Genomic DNA, 20231 nt, shown 5'->3' on the forward strand with positions numbered 1-20231 from the left:
CTCAGTGCCAGGGAAGCTCGTGGAGCAGATTATCTTGAGAGTCATCACGCAGCACTTGCAGGGCAAGCAGGCGATCAGGCCCAGTCAGCATGGGTTTATGAAAGGCAGGTCCTGCTTGACGAACCTGATCTCCTTCTATGACAAAGTGACGCGCTGGGTGGATGAGGGAAAGGCTGTGGATGTGGTCTACCTTGAGACTTCAGCAAGGCTTTTGACACCGGTCCCCACAACATTCTCCTCAAGACACAGGCTGCTTGTGTCTTTGACTTGCGTACACTTCGTTGGGTTAGAAACTGGCTGGATAGCCGGGACCAAAGAGTTCTAGTGAATGGGGTCAAATCTAGGTGGAGGTCAGTCAAGTAAACTCCCTCATTTTCAGCACCACAAGACCTTGTCTACCCCATGCCCCCGTGGTTTAACATTTGCATATTAAATGAGAATCCTAACACTCCTGGAGTGTCAATACTGTGTAAGATACGAATGACATTGCCCATCAGCAATTTCAGACATACCTGAGTCAACCCAAGTAAAACAAAGAGACGCAGAGAAAGGTATTCAATATAAAGGTATTTCCACAGTACGTGATTTCGTTTGAATGGCAATACACATCTTTTCAAGGCGGTCATGAGGTACGCATTACTGTAGCATCATAGCAATTTATGTAATAAAGACATACAACATACACATGATATAAGGAGACACGTTTTAGAGCTGAAACATGAGGCTTGGGTGAACATGAGCTGAAGCATCTCGAGCTGTAAATTATCATTTCAGCCACTCTGCCTTCCTACCACAGATAGCAGAAATGAAAGAAAGAGGAAAAGCAGGCTGGCCAGGGAGGAAGCAGTCTTGCTTCTTCACAAGAGAAGAGATTTCTTTTTAAAAGATCCTCAAAGCACCTCACCTAAATTCAAAAGTACCAGAGAAAAGGTGTAGAGTTCTATATTCTGAGGACACGCCCATCATTTGGATAGCATGAAGAAAACAAAACACAGTGGCTCTAAATCAAGAAAAACTGCAGGTACCTTAATCAAGTCTGGCTGCCAGAAATTAGCTTTCTTAATCTCTACTTTCTGAACGGTATTTTTGTCCTCCACAAAATATGATTTCAAAACATTGTAAGCAGAGCTGAAGTCTAATGAGACAACAATATGAAAATAACTAGAAAATATTTGAAAATATTAGGAAATAATGAAAATAATTAGGAAAAGAGTCCCAAGTGAGTGCATCTGCATTCTTAACAAGGAATTTATCTCAAACCAAGGCAGAGCACTTAGCACCTGGGAAAACACTATCAGAAGGAATTTCTGCATGACTTCTGGAACTGTATGAGAAATCCAAATCAACAAAGGCACCTAGTATCAGTGGGCTAGCTAAAACTTAATTAGCACCTGCATACACACTGGCCACAGCTCCTGCAATGCTTGCAGGTTACAAGCAAAACTGCATTAAGCTGCTTATCATTCTGTAGCAAAGATCAAGGATTAGACATACTTTGCACTGCACATCAGTTAGCCTCCCTAGCTACAGTAGTCACCAAGATTATGTTTATTTCCAAAGCTCATGAGCATTTTGAATTAAGCAACTTTACAGCATGAGATGGACATACATGAAGGCACATTAGCAACATGACGTAATGGAATTACAGAGCATCATCTGTAAGTTGTTTCTGACGAACCTGAGATTTCAGTGCCACAAACATGGGTTAGCACATGGAAGCTAAACATTTCTCTGAAAAAGTGAATTTTAAAAAATATATAAAAATTTATAATTAGACTATGATCAAGTGTTGTACAGAGGTAACTGTTACAAACAAGTTGTCTGCTCTTGTATAAAATTAACACATCTGAAAAATAAAACCAATATTCAGAAACCACACTTCCCCTCAGTTCCCAGAATGGCAGCAAGGTGGTCTGTTGATGCAGTCACTGATCTCAGCCATCAGCCAGTACCAGCAACTCTGTAGAAAAGGGCTTCAATTCCAACAATGAACAAGTCCAGAAAACTTTGCTCTGGGGGAAAATTCCTCCCAAGTACCAGGCAGCAGTATGTAAGCTTGAGAAACGAGAAACAAAGGAAAGCCCATCCATGGGTACTGGCAAAGGTCACCAAAGCACTCCAGCTTTCACCACTGTGAGATATTTCAAAGGCAGAATTGTCCAGCACAGCAGGTGAGCTTTGTGCATGTCCCTAAGATCAGTCAGTTGATGCAGATAAATATGATAAGAGATCATGTCAATCTAAACTGAAGTGCTCGGCAAAAATATCATTTTTCTTCCCAAACAAACCTCGTACTTGCTCGAACTCCAGGGGCACAGTAGCAGCTGATTTCTTTACTTCTTTATCAAAAAGCTACAGAAAGAGAAGACATTAGCAAAAATTCAGTACAAGCTCTTCACCCTTGCTAATACCAGTGCTCACTCTAACATCTTAAAAGGTTCATTGCTATACCTTCTATTTAAAAGCGAGTCCTGCCATCATTGCTACCTCATGCTCCACCATTTAACAGACATTTTCCCTTTTTCTCAGGCTCTGTGTAACCAAAAGCTGGCCTAGCTCTCTCCCCACAAAGGCTGATGAGCAGGGCACGACTACTGCATTCAGTAAGCAGATCCCCTTCCTCTTATTACAATCACTCACAAAGGCCCAGCAATGCTACCTCAGAAGCTGAGAGCTCCAAGAGCCCTGATATGTCATCCTCTATTTCAGACAGCGACAGGTTCAGGATAGCAGCTGCCTTGGCCACATCTGGGTGATAATGGTTTTGTAGAGACTGCAAAAGCAAGACAAATAGGAGACGGTCTAATGAGAACAGGGTAACACAAATCCATCTGGCTTCCCACACAGGTATCTAACCCTTTGGTAGTCAGCAAACATCAAACTCGGACAAAAGAGGCAAGTTTACTGTACTGCGTTAATACAAAGCTTCAAGAAATTCTCATTTTAGCCATGCTTCAAACACGCTAACGGCCCCTTTCCCCTGGTTCATGTCCAGACAGATGGATTCCTCCACAGACCGTGCCTACAATGCACACCCCAATTTTGCCACCTCCCATAACCCTAATGCTGCATCTGAGCTTCCTGCTCCCAAGCAACATTCTTCTAGCAGACCCTCACACAAAACCCCTGTAACATTTAAATGGAAAGTGATAATCCTGCCATTAAGGTTTAGAGTCAGCAGCAGTAATTTACCCGATTTCAGCCTTCATACGCCATCCTACAAATGATCCAGGTGAAAGGTGAACATTATAATCTTCTCTAGCATTTTTAAAGCCATTTCTACAGGATGACCTAGGTGTACCCAATTAATTTCCATCAATGCTCAGTAAGTTCTTTTTTCCCCTCCAAAGCAAATAAAGTCTTATACATTTGCAGCTATTAAGTCTTGTTTCAGCTGTTAACCGCATGCTTTTCAGCTGCATGGTCAGACGTGCACTCACAAGTCACCTATTAATTAGGACACACTAGTTCTCATGTGTGTGAAATCCTTCGCCTCTTATGCAAGGATAGAAAAGGATGGAGAGTAAAAGAGTGGCCAGAAGTCATCTCATTTACAAGATGTGTGTCAGCAGGTTCTTATAAGTGTTACTGCCGACTGCCAAGGTGTCATGAAAAAGCAACAAGGGTGGAAGAAGCCCACACCATACACAGACGTGCCCCGTTAGCTGACATACCTGAAGCTCCCAGAGGGAGCTCTCCAAAGCCCTGCTCTCAGACGGCTCCTCCTGTTCCATAATATATGGATCTTCTGACAAATCTAAGGAAAGAAACAGAGCTAAATACCTCCTGTGTGATGCCCATGATGCCAAAGGGAACACAGAGACCCAGAGCAGTGCTGCACCTTCCCAGCATGTTTAGGATCCAGGAACATGCTGACATACCACAGTACGACCTTAATCTCACTGTTTGCAGTGCTACAGAATCGTATTACTTCTAAAGGCACAAAGAACTAGAATGGTCTGAAGCAAGGGCATCTCAGGCAACCTTGATCTGCCACTACTGTCATTCAACACTGGGTAATTAAACCACGGACAGAGGAAGAAAAACTCGGGAGATTGCTGAGGCCCCAGTAGGACTGCCTACACAAAAAAACCTACAGACTGCAATTGAAGAGGTGTCTGGTTTCTGCGTTCAGTCTCGTTTCTAATTTCTTTATTATAGCCTTGAAGTGAACAAGACAAGCTCAGAGCCCCAAAACTCCCCCGCCCACCTTGCCCCTTACCTCCCGGCCCATTAGGTCTGTGCACCAGCACTTTGCATGCAGGGTGCCTCCGAAAGAGATTGCAGATGAAGGGAATGACCATGAGCAGAGCCTCGGGAGGAGCAGTGAGGGCCAGCCGGGAGAGGCGCTTTATAAAGGCTGCTACCAGGTACGCTGGCAGGTGGCTGTTGGAAGGGAAACAGAAGAAACCAGCATGGACAAGTCCCAGCAAGCAAGCCAGCAGACTCATCAACCCAAACAGCATGTCAAGCTAAGGATCAGTGGGGTTCTTTAGCTTTCTGGACTATGGAGTGCTGTCTGGAACAAACCTGGGGGTATTTCCATTCAGTGCATGACTAATCTCAAATCATTTTGTGATTCAATCCAGATGCATGGCACCACTCCAAACACTTGCTGTATCCAAGCACAGCTCTCTTCCACAGTCATCCATACTGCAATCTTTATTCAGTCATTTTACAAACTTCTGAGCGCTTGGCCAGGCAACCTTAATTATATTCTTCTAATGCAGCTTTGTGGGTTTAATTAATACACATGCCATGGTGTTAAATTTACTTCCAGGACTAAAGCAAGCAGTGCAGCTGTTAATGGAACATAAAGCTGCTGTAATGTAAACATGCAGGATAGCTCTTTTATGGTAAAAATGCAAATTTCTAACAGCAATCTGCCCATCTAGGCACTTTTTGCAGGTCAGAAGATCTGGGATAAAAGATGACAATTTTCAGCCACTCAGCCTTCAGCCCTAGGGCTCACTACACCTGCGAGGCTCAACAGAGTCACCCCAAGGTACAACATCTGTCACATCTTGTCACTCTCTCCAAAGTACAGTATGAATACAACCGGGGTTGATATTAATGCCGAGTGCTGAACTGTAAAGCATTTTCTTGGTTTTATTTTGTAACATATGATGGCAACTACATGACCAGCTGCTTATCTAGTTTCTCTCCTGTGCACAATGAATTGACAGCATCAAGACAGACTGTCAAACACTTTATATTTCAATGTTATATGTCTGCAAAAGGTCATCAATTTATCAACAGCTTTATGATACCATGTCTATAAAAAGCCTGCAAATGTTACTTTTCCATATTCATAAAGATGGAGAGAAAAATCACTTTCAGCCAAGCTGGAATATAGATCAAAATACATCCATAATGATTTGCAGATCAAACTCAGATAACTAACTGCATTTTTACTTTCTGGAACTAGATGGATGTGTGGCAAATCTTCAAAAACAGTGCCTGAAAGATTACATAACACTCTCGGATTCAGTTTTCTCAATAAGAGTTTAATTCAGCGGGCACACTGAATACACTAAATCCAGGTGCAGGGGACTGTTCAAGAACAAACACTAGCCAACAGAAAAGCAGGAGTATAATATGTGAACGTATATAATAAAGTTTTTACTTACGATGAAGACAAAAACAGATCAAGCAAATGGAAGAAGCGGGCTCGGTACTTCACATGATATATAGAAGGGTCTAAAAGACTGTACAGCTTTTTGTAAAAGTCAGGGTATTCTCTGTTAAAAAGGCAAAAAGAAAAAAGTCAACATCCTTTGCTGATTAGTGACATACAATGGACTACACTGAGTCTAAATCGTTTTTCTATGCTTTCATCATAAATTGCTCCAGGCCACTGCTGTGCTGTGGGGGCATGTTTAGCTTTCTTTGGTTTACCTCCAGAACCACGACTTGAAATCAGGCTGTAAGGTGAATTTCTGGCTGTTACAGTGCCTAGCCATCCTGGAGATGTGAAGCTATGTCCACTGATTGCAAGTGGTACAGGATCCAGTGAAAGGCACACCGAAGACTACAGTTTCACTATGTAATCAGATCAGTGGAAATCAATTTTCAAGTGCTGAGCAACCACAGTCTGGAGAAGAGGATATTTAGGCTCAGCTGACAAAAAAAAAAGTCAGACTATCAAAACAGCTCAGCATCCAAATAGCTGAGCCTCTCGTGCAGGGCTTGGCTTTCTTGTGGGGGAATTTTAAAGCCTGAAGATGTGGAGAATTCTTTTTAGTCTCTTCTGCACAAGATAAAAATACAAGACCCATGGCCCTTTACACAATATGTTCTTTTTACTTACAGATTATGCTGATGAATCAGAATAAATAATCCATTTAAGGCCAGAAGACTAATTGCTCCACCTGTAAGAAAGCAGGCAGGTATCAACACAATAAATCAATCACTTTATCATCTGCAACCTGTTGCTATTACAAAACCTTCCCAGAAGGAACACATAATTAAGAGCACCCAAAATTACAGCTAGTGTGATGGCTGTCAGGTGAGAGAAGCTCATCTAAAACCTTCCAAAGGCTCACAAATTACTAGCAAAGATTAAGCTGTAGATGAGAACAAAGATGCTGCTCTAATCCCCCTAGAAAGCCACACCAGGAAGGCAAAGTTCTCCTCAGAAGCACCATTCCTGTAGGAAACTGCATGTCCTGTGTCTGGATACAGTCCAGGTATCAGCAGTGCTGACTGAACTCTGTGTTTAAAGGAAATCACTCCAGTACTCAACGTTTTTCAGGTCCTTAAATATAATTTTTCTAACACACAAGGAGCAAAAACACAGACAAATGCAGGTAACATCTCACTGTGAGAGGACAATACATTTCACCCTAGTTTCTAAGCTTCGTTCCAGCCAAAGCACATCTGCTTCATCCAGACTGTGGTGTTGTGTCCAGCAGCCCTTTGAAGTCTGTACGTACCACGCTGCAGAGCCCCACAAAAGATTAAAAAAAAAAAAACTGTTTTCACTCACCTATGCCATAGGCCACCGTCAAGAAGTCTATCATGAGAGTGGGTTCGTTCATATAAGGAAGGATGGAATCATGCAAAATGACTAGCACTTTTTTGTAAAGGCCAGTGGGTAGCTGTGAAGGACAAAACAATACAGTCAAACAACCTTTGCAAGGAGAACTCCAAGAGCAACAGCAACACACGGCTCAAAAAGGCAACACACGAGCAAAAGTGAACGTGCCAGGACAGAACAGAATGGCTTGTGGCAACAGTTCCCAAATGGGAGAGTTTACAAGTGACATCTGACAATTAGGTTAATTCAGAGCAGTGGGTCCTCACAACTAAACTGTCATCACAGCTCAGAGAAAAAAGTGTGCATGGGGGGAAGTCGCTAGCACAAAGGCTGGGGAACCTTCAACTTGCAAACACAGGTTGTTATGCTGCAGGTCACTTGTTATGGACAGATTTGTTTAAAGAGGAGAAAAAGACTGAGAGCAGGAAGAAAGGGATCGTACACGGGGTCATGTTTCTTTGGCAGGAGAGCAATCCAGCAGAGATGGTGGCTGGGCTGCTCTCATCTAACGCTGAAAGCACAGTGAAGTCCTACCAGGAGCTCCAGGCAAGGATAGCCACAGCCTCTAAGGATTAGCAACTGGAAAACAATACAGATCAGCGAAAGAAGTAACACTCACTTTGTGCTTCAGGAAACTGAGCCACATTCTTTCAAACGCCTGCTTGTGTGCCTGAAAACAGAATTGCAAACAGTGAGCTAAACACACTGGTGTAGGTAAAGCTCTGCTTTCATTAGATGAAAGTTCAACTCTGAAGCACCAAATGAACAGTTACCTGCAGCTTCGATACTTTCCATTCCTCTCGGTTATCTAAGAAGAAAGGCAAAAAGAGACACGGAATTTGAAATGTATGTTTAAAAAAAAAAAAAAAAAAAAAAGATTACTCTTGTTTTACTTAGCCCTTTGAAAATTCTCACCTTAGTTATTAAAAATACCCACCTAAGATTGAATGTCCACTTAGATAGAGGAGCAAACTTATTTCTAGGTAAATTTGCATCCTATTAGTCAAACTGTTCCCTAAGCATAATTGGACGAACTGGAATTAAATGAGTTTTCTCCTCCTCCTGCAGTCTAATACAAAAACACTAAAAAATCATAAAATTTAATTCCTCTGAATTTAGCAGTGATGATGATAAGCATTCCCATGAGTTCATAAAGGCATATGTTTGACCTTCAGATTTTCCACTACCAAATGGGCTGGGACACATTAGAACTCAGTTAAAAATGTTCCTACTCCAACTCGAAAGCATCACAATCAGCTCCAGAAGCAGCCCTTTTCCCTACACTAGGAACATTCCTTTTCCAATTGTTAGGACAACACTAGGAGCAAGAGGAAAAGGTAACATTCCCTAAAACAGGGGATCTAAAAGTTTGCCATGAACTCCTTGTTCACAAAGTTGTGACAGACCCCACTGTAAACTGGGGAACGGGGATTTTTTAATACTTTTTAGAATCTCTGTGATCACATAAGCAGGCATTTCCCATTAGCAAACACTAGCAAAGTCTTTACACAATAAAAATGTTAAACACGATTTTCCTTTTCATATGCAGATCGTTACGTGGAGTTTACTAACCTTGCTTCACCATAAATTTGACCAAGTCAAGCTCTTTGTTCGGCATATTAATGGGAGAAATGAGGGAAAATACGTTCTGCTGGTAAAACGGCAGTGGCCTCTAAGAAAAAAAAAAAAAAAAACATAGAATCAAACTTGAAGTAAGGTCGACAAAAGATGGTAAGTCATACTGGACTTCCACAGTGTCCTATTCCCAAACACTGGGAAATTTATTTAGGAAAGAAAATTTATTTAGGAGAGAAAAATTTTTAAGAAAATGTATTTAGGATTTATTTAGGAAAAAAAAATATTTAGGAAAGAAAGGAAATTTATTTAGAAAAGAAAATTGAAAGGAAAAACACTGATGCATGAACCACACAATAGCTCTGCACTGCTATTCTTTCCTGGAGCATTACTCATCTGAGTAAGTAACCTTCACTTGTGCCACTCAAGCTGTAGAGATTTGGGTAAAACAGGAACTAGAGCCCAAAGCATGAGGTTTTGCAAGAACAACAGATCTGTCTTAAGCGACCTCCGATTTTAGACTGAAAATTGTCTTATGCATAATTGACATACACTGAAAGCACAAAAAAAAATCAGTGCCTTCAAATAAGCACACTTACTCCTGCTTCTGAAGTCTTCCCATATACCAATAGTCCCTCCCTGATTTGCACACAAGGTACAAGTATGGACTTCAGAGCAAGTGTTCATCCAGACCCACCTCAAGAGTAAGGTTAGGGTCTTTACCTCTTTTGTCTTCTGCATGACTTGCCCAATACTCTCCGTGACGGCCTTCATGACAAAGTACCGAATGTCGTCGTACTCCATGTACTCTTGGAAGCGAGAGATCAGAAGTGATGCATCCTCGTTTAAGGGAATTAGGCCATCAACAACCACCTAGCAAAAGGTTTATAAAGAAAAGCAACAAGTCAGTTTCTTACAGTACTGGAGCAGACAGCTGCGATGGCTGGAGGCAACCCCTGCCTCTCTGAAGGGCAGCTAGCAGCGCTGTCTGCTTGTCCCAGAGCAAGGGCCCATCTCCTGACCTCTGAGACAAGTCCCTCACATTGCAGATGTCACTTCAAAGTGACACAGTGACTGAACCAGGGGCAGCACCTTCCCCCTCATCTCCCACAACTGCTCGCAAGCGAGACAAGGAATAAAAAAAAAAGACCACTGATAGCTCAGAAGCACCCAAGTATTCAGCTTGTTCCTGCCCAAGGAGCTGCTCCCACACCTGCACAGGTCACCTCACCTAGAGGCCCTAACACTTGGTGCCACCTCTCTAGCATCATCTCTCCTGTCCCTATCACATCTCCTGGTCTGAAACTTTTGTTCGGGAGGACTCAAACGCAACAGGGTGTGCACGCCACCAGGTACCTGACAGCAGGAACTCCTCAGCTCTACAACTGACCTTTAAAAGTTCACGAGGAAAAGTGAAACTCCCCTTCCACTCCACTTTGACCAAGGGATATTCTGCCTCCAACTCAACAAACTTCATCAGAGTGCAGAGCGACAATTCCTTCAAAAAAGAAGAAAAAAAACCAAAACATTTCAGCAAGGACAGCGGTGGGCAGACGCAAAGGAGGCTGCTTCTAGGTCTGTAGGAAAGCAGGAAGAATGAAGTAGGACGTTTGTTACTGAGAAACTTTCTAGGAGATGGGTATGCAAAGGCAAGTTGGAGCACCAGCAATGTCTTACTATTCAGCGTCATTTACTATTCTCGGACACTTCAGTATTAGGGCGATGACTGCTCCTGCACCACAACCGGCCCCCCGGTAACGCAGTACCTCCGACCCAGGCTCACCGACCTTGACCTGGAAGGCGCCGTGGCCCATCAGCTCCCCCAGCCAGCCCACGCAGTCGTTGTAGCGGTGCCGCATCCACACCCTGTACTTCTCCTCGGCGCTGCCTCCACCTGCGGAGGGGAGGGCGCGGGGCTGGGGGCTCAGCGCCTCGGGCCGCGCCCCGCCGCCCCCCCCGGCCCTCACTCACCGGCCAGCGCCGCCTCCTCGGCGGGCAGGCGGCCCACGAAGAGCTCCCCCCGCTCCAGCAGCGCCCCGAAGAGCCGGCCGCAGGCCCTGAGGGCTCCGAGGACCTCCTCCACATCCTCCTCCTCCTCCTCCGCCGCCGCTGCCTGGAGACAGAGCGGGGCCGTGAGGGGCTGTGAGGAGCCGTGGCGCCGGCCCCCCGCCGCCCCCCCCAGCCCCGTCCCGCACCGCCAGCCGCTCCAGCAGCTCGTAGACGCGGTTGGCGTTGCCGCGGCTGCCCAGCACGGCCTCCAGGCAGGCGGCCAGCCCGGGCTGCGCCATGCTGCGGCACCACGCCGGCGGAAGGGCCGGGAGGAAGAGGAGGAGGAAGAGGAGGAGGAGGAGGAGGAGGAGGAGGAGGAGCCCGGCCCCGCCGCTCCGCCCGCAAGGGAACCCCCCCCCTCCAGTGTCAGTGAGGCGAGGACACGGGCGGGTTATAAAAATGTACACTTTATTACACCTTCAGGTAGGATACATCACTACTCCTTACAACCCTACTGGATCAAGTACAAATGCTTATGTTCAGAAGTTATGTACAGGTTGACTTCCTAACGCACGCCTGGGAGAAAGACACACAGAAAGGGGGAAAAATAAGCGATTTTTATCTTCGTTAACAGACCTAAACAAGAAATAATTGCCTCTTTAGACACCAAATCAGAGCAGCTCAATGATGCAGTCAACAGCTCTTCCACTGCTGTAGTGCTCCCCCCCACGCCTTCATGCACCTAATAGGAGCTAAACTTTTAAAAGTAAAATGGGGGCGAGGCGTGCAGTGTTTCTGCATGAGCACTGCACTGTACGCGGCATCGGCCAGCTGCTACCATTGCATTTACTTTGCGTTACACTACCCCATCGCCAACACTGCTGGCTTTCCAGCGAGTAATAAAGTTTAGGCAATGGCACAAAACATCGGGCAGGGTCAGGGGAATACTTCATGTACAAGCTGAGAAAGAGAAGGAGAGAAAGAAAAAAAAAAAAAAAAAAAAAAAAAAAAAAAATTGTCCCTCATATTTGCAGACCTGACGGTCCAAGAAAAATTGGATATAGGAGAAATGCGGTATAAAATTTAAAAAAACATCAGTAACTCTGCCTGACCCACTGTCTACATTTGTGATCTTAAAACGGGCTACTCAGAGGAGCTGACCAGGTATTCTTTCTTGTTTAAGCCATTTGGATTGCTAGGTACCAATAGGTGTGTACATACAGAGGTTAAGAACAAAAGACAGACCTTCCTTGCCTTTAAACAGGCTCCCCTCTTAAAAGGCTAAAAAGATCACACAATGAAAAAATAATTTTAAAACCATTTCAGAAAAGGAATGTTGTAATTTCGTCTGAATCTTACACGTTGTGCAGTATTATGGGCAAAAGTAAAATAAATCTGTTCAAGCCACTGAGAGCTTTCTGATTTCTCATGCAGTGCTGTTTGCAGTTTTTCTTTTTATGCAAGAAAAGTAAAGAAAACACCCACAGTTCTATGCAGCTTTTTGCTTTTTTTTTTTTTTCTCATAACAATAAGGCAAACTGATTTGGAGGAAGAGGCCACGCTCTATTCACATCCAAAATACCCACCTGAAGATACATTCATCATTAGCTTTAGTAAAAGAATAGTACAAAAGTTAGATCTTATTCTTTACACAATTGAAGAATTAGTCTTAGAATTTCACCATTCTCCCCTTCCCCCAGTCCCCCACCCTCCCCAAGCTGAAAGCTGAGTAGAAAGTACTGAACATTTAAACATGTTGAGAGAGCAGAATGAAACTAAGAGATTAAATGTTATCTGTTGGAGAGTTTCCGAGACCGAAGTCCTATGAGAAATAGCTATGGACCATTTGTTTAGTTGTATCCACTAAACAATTCTTTTACAAAAAAAAAGCGGGGGGGCTACACTTTAATACACATCTACTATCAACACAGTATTTACTCAGTTCATGCCTAAAATATCCATTATCTTAAAGTGAAATAATGAGAATGAGGGCACAGGTTGGGTGCTTCAGTAAACTGTACACAAAACTACTAACAAACATTTTAAAAGACATACAAAAATGGACAATGAAACTTTCTTCCTTTTTTAATTACATATACTTACAGGTTTTCACATTTAGTGGCTAAACTTTTCAGGGAGCACTTCAAATGTAAGTTATATCTTCCAGAGGTATTTAACCTCAAGAGAGAACAACATGCAGCTTTCATACAGGTGGAAAATAATTTGCTATATTAGCTGCACTTGCTTCACTATGGATATTGAGAGCAAATCCAAACTATAGCAAAGAACTGCATATTGCCATGGGCCATTTATGATATGCAACATGGAGAGATTTTCCTGCCATTTGTGGCATTTTACCATTTTACTTTTGTGAACCTGGGCAGAACTTAATTCTAACTAATGGTTGCTTTATCTGGTTTGAATGAGCACAGAGAACACTGGCAGAATGCACTTTGTACAGGTTCTGAACACTAAACAGTTGCTAATATGCTGAAGTTATGTGAGAGTTTCCACATTCAAACGTTCACCAGCAAAATCCTTCTGTTAAAAAAAATAGAGGTGGTTTGTCTTCATTTGTGTGTTTGGAGTAGCTTGTCACTTGGCGTAGCAAACAAAAAATGCTGCATTTCCCTGTTATTGCATTTTAATTGTTAGTTCAACTTGGTTTAGTAGGTGCCTTTAATCTGACAGTAGGTGTCCTCATTTGTACTTTTGCTTGCTGATTCTGGGCTTCAGATGTTGCTGGTGTCTGGGCTGGGTTCTGTACACCTGGAGCCTGAATTTGGGGAGATGCTGTTGTCACAACTTGCTGTTGTATCAGTTTCTGCTGGACGACTTGAGCAGTAGCAGTTGTTGCAGGAATCACCTGAACCTGCTGTTGACCTGCTGTTGTCTGTGAAAGTGTCACGGTTTGGGGCTGAGCTTGTACCTGTAGACATTAGGATAACAGGGCAGTTACAAAATAATACTTCAGTCTTAAGCAGCGCTCTTTAAATTTCTGTTCTACGGAAGGAGGTGTTTGCTCTCTTGACTGACAAGCATCTTGGACAAAGCAGAAAGACTGGGAGGGATACTGGGAATTTAGGATCTGTGGCTTTAGTACAAAACGATGTTCTGTCACATTTTCTAGAACCTTATCACAATTAAAACTAAGAGCCAGGATGCCTTTAACTCAGATCTCCTCAGTGCAGATTCAACATGAAAATATATGGAAGGTTAAAAACAAAAAAAAAAAAAACACTGGAAAATAGGAAATTCTAGTCTTACAGAATTGAAGGGACAGAGAAATGAACAGAAGGATAGATGGAGGGTCAAACGGGGAAGCACCCATATTGTGACTGTAAGTACAGCCACTAAGGCTTCCTACCACTTCCCAGCATTAGACTTTCAGACTACAGCTGCCAGTCTCTATCACCAATTTAAGGTAGAATAGTTTGAACTTCATCCAGAAATCTAATTTTCACTGTCCTACCCAGAGGAAGGGGGAAAGCAGCTCAACGTCTCCTTACTAAGAAAAGGTAATGAAAACTGAGCAGCTTTAGATGCCTTTGTCAAGAGGCAGAAGCCCAATGATCCTGCAAGGGTTTCTCCAGGGGACAGGTAACAATTGACTCACCCGCTGGGAAGCACCAACACAGCAGATGGCCACATACCAAACATCAGAAGCTTAATATAAAGACCACAGTTTAAAAAAAAAAAAAAAAAAAAATACTACACAGGGCCTAATCCTACTGTCACTGCGTGCGTGTGAGGGGAGCTGTTTGTTTTTACCATGGACTTCAACTGTCCCAGAGTTATGCCAACATCAATGACTTCTGAAAAGCCAGTCCTTAATGTCCCTTGAAAAATTATCTAAGAGCTCTTAGTGACTACAGGGAGTAACTCGTGTTGACTAATTAGGTTTCTACTCCCTACTGTCTACCTTGCCCTTGCAGCATTCACATCTGAGGTGGTTACCAGCCAGCTTACACCACTTTATCATCATTTTAAGATAAACAGTCACAGATTTTATTCCACACTAAAACACTGCACTATAAACTGTGACAGATTAAGAGCTGATTGGCTCAGATCTCTGTGCACTGAGGGCAATAACCTCATCCAGCATCCAAAGTTAAATCATTCTTGCCAATCAACAGTGTAAATTATGCCTGTTGCTAACAGTCTGAAAGAGATTGTTCTAAACAGCGTTAAACAAACTGCCTGATAGCTAAGGGAAGGGAGACCAAACCGCCTGTCCCTCTTACCCTAGTGCCTCCCGCTATCATTCCATATTTAGAACAGATACCGTACCATTCTGGATTTTAGTAACCACTTTGCATGGCTTTATGAACTGGAACAAAATAAACAGTAACTACCTATTAGCCCCAATTTTTGTAAAACAAATTTAGATGGTGCTCATTAGTTCAATTATTTGCTATTTTGATTAAACATCACAAGAAGCCAGTATGTAAAAAACACTTTCTGCTCTAGGAAATACTTTCTAAAAATCTGTTTTTCACCTCATCTACAGTGCTGAACAACACATTGCTCCATCTATCAAAGTTTTATACTAAAGAATATACAGCAACCTGACGGTTTTCATGTGATTCATTTTTACAGAAGGGAAATTGATACATCCTTCAAGAATACTATCTATACCACAGAAGGGGAAAAATACTTATCTCCAAATAATGAGCTTTCTAGAGGATTGTTTCCAGTGCTTTATTTGACAAGTGCAAAACCCACCTGTTGAGAAACCGAAACCATCTGTTGAATGTTGGCAACAGTAGCCTGTTGCTGGACCACTTGAGGAAGTTTTGCAACCTTTATTGATATGAAATAAAGAAAGATTTAGTCAAAATAAGAAATTGCTAATAGCAGCAACACACCATATCTATCAAAACCGCTACCAAGTGAAAACCTTTCCTGAGTCCTGTTCACTGCAAGTTGGTATCTTGGCCTTCTCAGTGATACTATACTTTTGCAAAAATGAACTTTTTTAGAACAGTGTATTGAGAACTTAGCTAAGAGGGGAAGAGGAGTAGTAATATTTTCAGTTTTAACTTTAACGTACTGATTTCCTCCCAGCTATATATAACATTGAAGGCAGCACAAACTTTCTAAAGGGCTATCTTGTCTTGGATATACTTTTGAAAGAGTAAGGGTTCCAGTTCCTAATCCCCTTCCTTTTCCTTGGTTAGACTGATCTAGTTATCCAGAGAAGAAGGTAACTATAAGCTACCCTTGGCTGCTAGAGATTAGGCCAGGAGACAGCACCAGTAAATGGGAAGAAACAGGAAGAATCAAATTTTCCTTAGTAAATACAGTACAAATCCCTTGCTCAATAAAAAGGAGTAATACACTTTATTTCTTTCAAAGAGGAAAGGCAAGCTTCTGTCTCAGATGGTTCCTTTGACCTGCTAAAAGGCAACATATTCATCACCAATTAATTTTATTATAAATATGATTTAAATAAAATATGTAGCTAGTGGGTGCTAAAATGCTACATCACCTGTCAGCTTTAGAGTTATCCAATCACAATAGTGTTTAAAGGTGTAAAACTGTGTTACCTGTACCTGAATCTGGGCCTGCACTTGCTGCGTTCCGCCTGGCTTCTGGGTTTGGGAAATTGGCGTTGTTAAGAACTGCGTTTTAATGGCAGGCTGTGTCGTATAGGTTACTTTTTGCTGCTGTGATGTCTGCTGTTGGGTTTGGACTGTAACCTGTTGAGCATTTATCTGCAGAAGAAAAAAAAAAAGCATCAATAACTACAAAATGTATATGTATTTTGAAGCACAGGAATGTAGCTAACAAGATTAAATACATTTTATCATTTAAACAAATCCTGTCGTGTTTCAAAATAGCAAAATGAGCTAGGAGTGTCACCACAATTCAGAGCTGAAGCTTTACAGCCACAGAAGCATTACATAACTCCGCAGAAGGTCAAACAGTAAGTACCTTTTGCTGCACAGTAGCTTGGCCCTGTGCAACCTGAGGTTGGATAGCTTTCTGTTGCTGTGCTGCTTGATGATGCTTGAGTTTTAGAAGCTGCTGGACATGCAGTGGCTGTGCAACTACTGTCTGGCCTCCTGAAAATTACAAAAACAAATAGAACTGTAAGATTCTTCATTTTATTGCTTTGTCCCAGTAACCACAGCTTGCAAACAGATTGTGCTTTTATAGACTTATACATCTGCATAGCTTTGAGCACTGATAACCCACTGATTTTAATAGGAATAAGACACATAATTTTGACAGTAAAAACATTATTTTATCTAAGGGCATGAGTAAGCTAAGTATGTGTTCTTACAGTCATACTTTCTACAGGAAAAATTCTTTCTGCACTACAGAAGACAGTTCTGAAAGATGAGTTTTTCTGTTTCCACTTCACATTTTAAAAAATGCAATTACTATGACTTTATTTTTAAAACTGTATCTGTTCACCTACTCGTACACACAGATTTCTGAGTTAAGAATCATACTAACCTCCAGATTAAATGGATTAAGTGCAATTCTCTTACCTCATTTTTGAAACATAATGGAGTTTAACCTCTACGGCTTTAGTTTTCAAAAAGTGTCTCCCACACAAGATATTACTTGAAACAAACATCCTACCTTTAAAAAAGTGGAATTTAAAGTTATGTTCTAGCAAGTGGGTTGACATACCTGCTGCTTTCTGTGGCTGCCCAATAGCAACACTAATGCCTGCAACAGTTACAGGGAGTGTAGTGACTCCTGCAGATGACACAACAGCAGCTGGAACGGATACCACTGGAGGTTTTGCCAAAGCAACCTGTGCTGCTTGCGGAGTTTGGGCCTGGATCTGTCCTTGTGCTTGAAGCTGGGAAGCAGGAACACGAGTCTAAGCAGTAAGGAATGAAGATTATTGTACTGGCACAAATATATATATATATTTATATATATAATTTGCTGCATATAACAGATTATTATGAAGTGATAGTTGCAAATGTTTCCAAATATGTCTCCTTCACATCTCACACACATCACAGATGGTGTCAGTTGGTCTTTAAAGCTATTTGTGTTAGCATTCTATCTTTTGTACTGCCTAAGTAATGCAAAAGGCACTTATGTGCCTGAATAACCTGCATTCAGTTATTTTAAACTAGCAAAGAGAACGAGCTGTCCAAGACTGTTTTCATGAAGTCAAAAAAAAACTTACAAGACGAGCAACTTGCAGGTTTGTCACAGTAGTGCCTGTGAGAACTGCACCAGGACGAGGTGCTGTAACAGCAGTGAGTTGTTGAGTTTGCTGTTGCTGTTGCACTTGTACTTGTGCTGTTTGCTGTTGCGCTCCTTGCTGTGTCTGCTGTGCTGTCTGCTGCTGAGGAAGCTGCAGTTTCTGTTTCTGCAATTTGATCAGCTGTTCCTGCAAAAATAAAACACTTCTGTCATTTCAAATTCTTTATATGACTACAGGAAAAAGAATGGAGATGAAGTTGCAGCTTTAAAGGAGAAAGATTCTATGCCAGACTTCAGTTTAGATCCAAGAATTAAGAACAGAACTCCTTTACACTATGGGTGGCCAGTGAGCTAGAACTAAGTACTTTATATCCTGACCTACGGCAACAGTGGTGCTATTTGAAATGGCTATCAGACTCCCTGCCTCCTTGAAATTTTAGTGAGATCAACTTTAACAAAGACCCACATTTCATTTTAGTTCAAGAAAACAGGGTGCAACACACACTGCTAATGATGCTTACAGTAACAATGAGAGCAACATGCCACAGTTCTTCAAGGACATTTCCTCACCTGTGACAATTTGCCAACAGTTTTTATTTGAGCTGGAGACTGGGCTTGTGCCTGAGCCTGAATCTGAGGGACCTGCACTTGAGCAGCCTGCTGCTGCTGCTGTCTCAGAAGTTGGAAGTGAGCAGGGGTGATGGTTTTACCAGAGAGCTGAACTGTTGGTGTAGCTGTGAATAAAAAAAAAAAAATAAAAATAAAAAAATAAATCAGTGAATGGATATTTCACTGAAAATTTCACATTCAAAGACCGTCAGTGAATGAATTAATTCAACACCAAATTTAATTCTTTGATTTCACCTGAAAAGCTACATTACAGTTTGTGGACTAACCACAAATAACAACACATTCACATAAAAATGATGAAAAAACAACATAAATAATACAATATGTACTCCTTTCTTCATAATGGGTTTTAGTTGCAACACTCGATTCTAATATTTTACTGCTAGATTGTTAATAAACCTTTTTAATTGTAATGCCTAGCGGCCAAGCCATTCTCTACTGCAACACTCTATCCATAAATACTCACTGGCAAAAAAATATATCATTTAAGCACCAACAATAAGCAAGTTAAAAACCACAGCATCATTTAACTGGTCTGTCTACAGATCCAGACTTTCAACACTGTGGAACTTCAGAGGTCAAACAAAGTACAGGAATTCTGAGGTCCTTTGTGTACCCTATGAAAAAATCCCTCAACCACGATTATTACCTGGTGTAACCTGAGTCACCAAAGATCTTGTCTGGGTCTGCACAGGTGTTAAGTTTGTAGTTACCACTGCTGATGCTGTCACTGATGTTACTGCACGAACCCCCTGCGTAGATGCAATGGTCACCAGTTCTGTGGACGCAGCAGGTGCTGCCGCCGTCCGCTGCTGGGTATGTACCACTTGTGCAGTTGCAGTGCCTCCTGAAGTCTAAAGAGGAACACAGTCATTATTCCTCAGTTCTCATACCTCACATAAAACTATGGAACGTTCTGGAAATAGACTATACAGTTTTAGAAACAAACATCAAAAATAAAGCAAAGAAGGTCCAAATCTTTCTAACACAACTGTTTGAATATATCTCACAATTGGCATCTGGTTAAATCTTTTTCAAACATGCTAATCACCAAACCCTTAACTACATTGCAGTTCACTACCTTTCCTTTTTTGCTTAACCTTTTTAAGATCTTGCAACCTGAAAATAATAATAAAAGATCATAATTAACAGAGCATAAAATTATTACAGGCTGGCAATTATATTGACATAAACAATTTCCTAAGACAGCACTCAATTATGAACTAATTTTAACTGCATTATTTCTTAAGTATTTTGTTCTGATAAGCCATCCCAGTGTGTTCTGGTATTTTGGTATCACAAGACGCACATGAAGCTAGCAAGGAGCAGAAGCATAGCAAAAAACTAGCAGAACACAGAAAGCTAATGCAGGAAGCAGATATGCAACGTGCAAACAAAATCAATCCAGAGCTACAACTGGTGCTGCAATCTACTCACAGTCAATGTTCCGGGTATAACTGGTGAAGCCAGACGTTTATTGATGGGCTGAAAGGTAGCAGCAGGGACTCCAGCAACGGTATTCACTATGACATTTCCACTCACTGTAGCTGAAAGCAAACCAGGATTAAACATGAGATTGTAAGAAAAAAAAAGAACAAAAAAGAAAATCTGAAAGTCCTATTATCTCCAATGCCCAATTATAAAGTCTTCTTACCAGTCTGTATACTTGTCCCCGTAACTGCTGTTTTGATTGTGCCTGCCTATTTAGAAGACAATTGAGGTAACAGTTCAGAAAACAATAAAAGAAAATTGAATATAGCTCTTATACTACTATGTTGTTTAACAAAGTGATGTATTCAAGAAATGACAATTCAAGAAA

At 41.9% G+C, this 20231-nt stretch overlaps 2 protein-coding genes across 12 annotated transcripts in view; both read right to left on the minus strand.

Moving 5' to 3' along the window:
- Nucleotides 1-561: 561 nt before the first annotated feature.
- Nucleotides 562-10913, minus strand: NOC4L (nucleolar complex associated 4 homolog). The gene is made up of 15 exons (XM_082773783.1): nucleotides 10810-10913; nucleotides 10586-10727; nucleotides 10402-10508; nucleotides 10005-10112; nucleotides 9338-9487; nucleotides 8612-8711; nucleotides 7813-7847; nucleotides 7659-7709; nucleotides 6989-7100; nucleotides 6311-6371; nucleotides 5631-5741; nucleotides 4223-4386; nucleotides 3675-3757; nucleotides 2660-2773; nucleotides 562-2352 (listed from the first exon to the last, which is right to left on the minus strand). The coding sequence occupies exons 1-15, from the start codon at nucleotides 10900-10902 to the stop codon at nucleotides 2236-2238; spliced, it is 1548 nt and encodes a 515-aa protein (XP_082629909.1). The 5' UTR covers nucleotides 10903-10913; the 3' UTR covers nucleotides 562-2235.
- Nucleotides 10914-11042: 129 nt separating this feature from the next.
- The window catches only part of EP400 (E1A binding protein p400), a 48240-nt gene continuing 39051 nt past the window's right edge, over nucleotides 11043-20231 (minus strand). For 7 of the 11 annotated variants that reach the window (XM_082774022.1, XM_082774023.1, XM_082774024.1 and 4 more), the window contains 10 exons: nucleotides 20067-20112; nucleotides 19850-19959; nucleotides 19062-19266; nucleotides 18353-18516; nucleotides 17763-17969; nucleotides 17249-17444; nucleotides 16541-16671; nucleotides 16153-16320; nucleotides 15329-15406; nucleotides 11043-13532 (listed from right to left, as the gene is read on the minus strand). In XM_082774022.1, coding sequence (XP_082630148.1) covers nucleotides 13260-13532; nucleotides 15329-15406; nucleotides 16153-16320; nucleotides 16541-16671; nucleotides 17249-17444; nucleotides 17763-17969; nucleotides 18353-18516; nucleotides 19062-19266; nucleotides 19850-19959; nucleotides 20067-20112 — 1578 coding nt within the window. In that variant the 3' untranslated portion in view covers nucleotides 11043-13259. Of the gene's footprint in view, nucleotides 13533-15328; nucleotides 15407-16152; nucleotides 16321-16540; nucleotides 16672-17248; nucleotides 17445-17762; nucleotides 17970-18352; nucleotides 18517-19061; nucleotides 19267-19849; nucleotides 19960-20066; nucleotides 20113-20231 lie in introns of those variants that run through there. The other 4 variants (XM_082774016.1, XM_082774017.1, XM_082774019.1 and 1 more) reach the window with 3 other exon arrangements.

Source organism: Aythya marila (assembly GCF_965140915.1).
Source record: "Aythya marila genome assembly, chromosome: 17".
In the NCBI taxonomy this organism is placed as follows: domain Eukaryota; kingdom Metazoa; phylum Chordata; class Aves; order Anseriformes; family Anatidae; genus Aythya; species Aythya marila.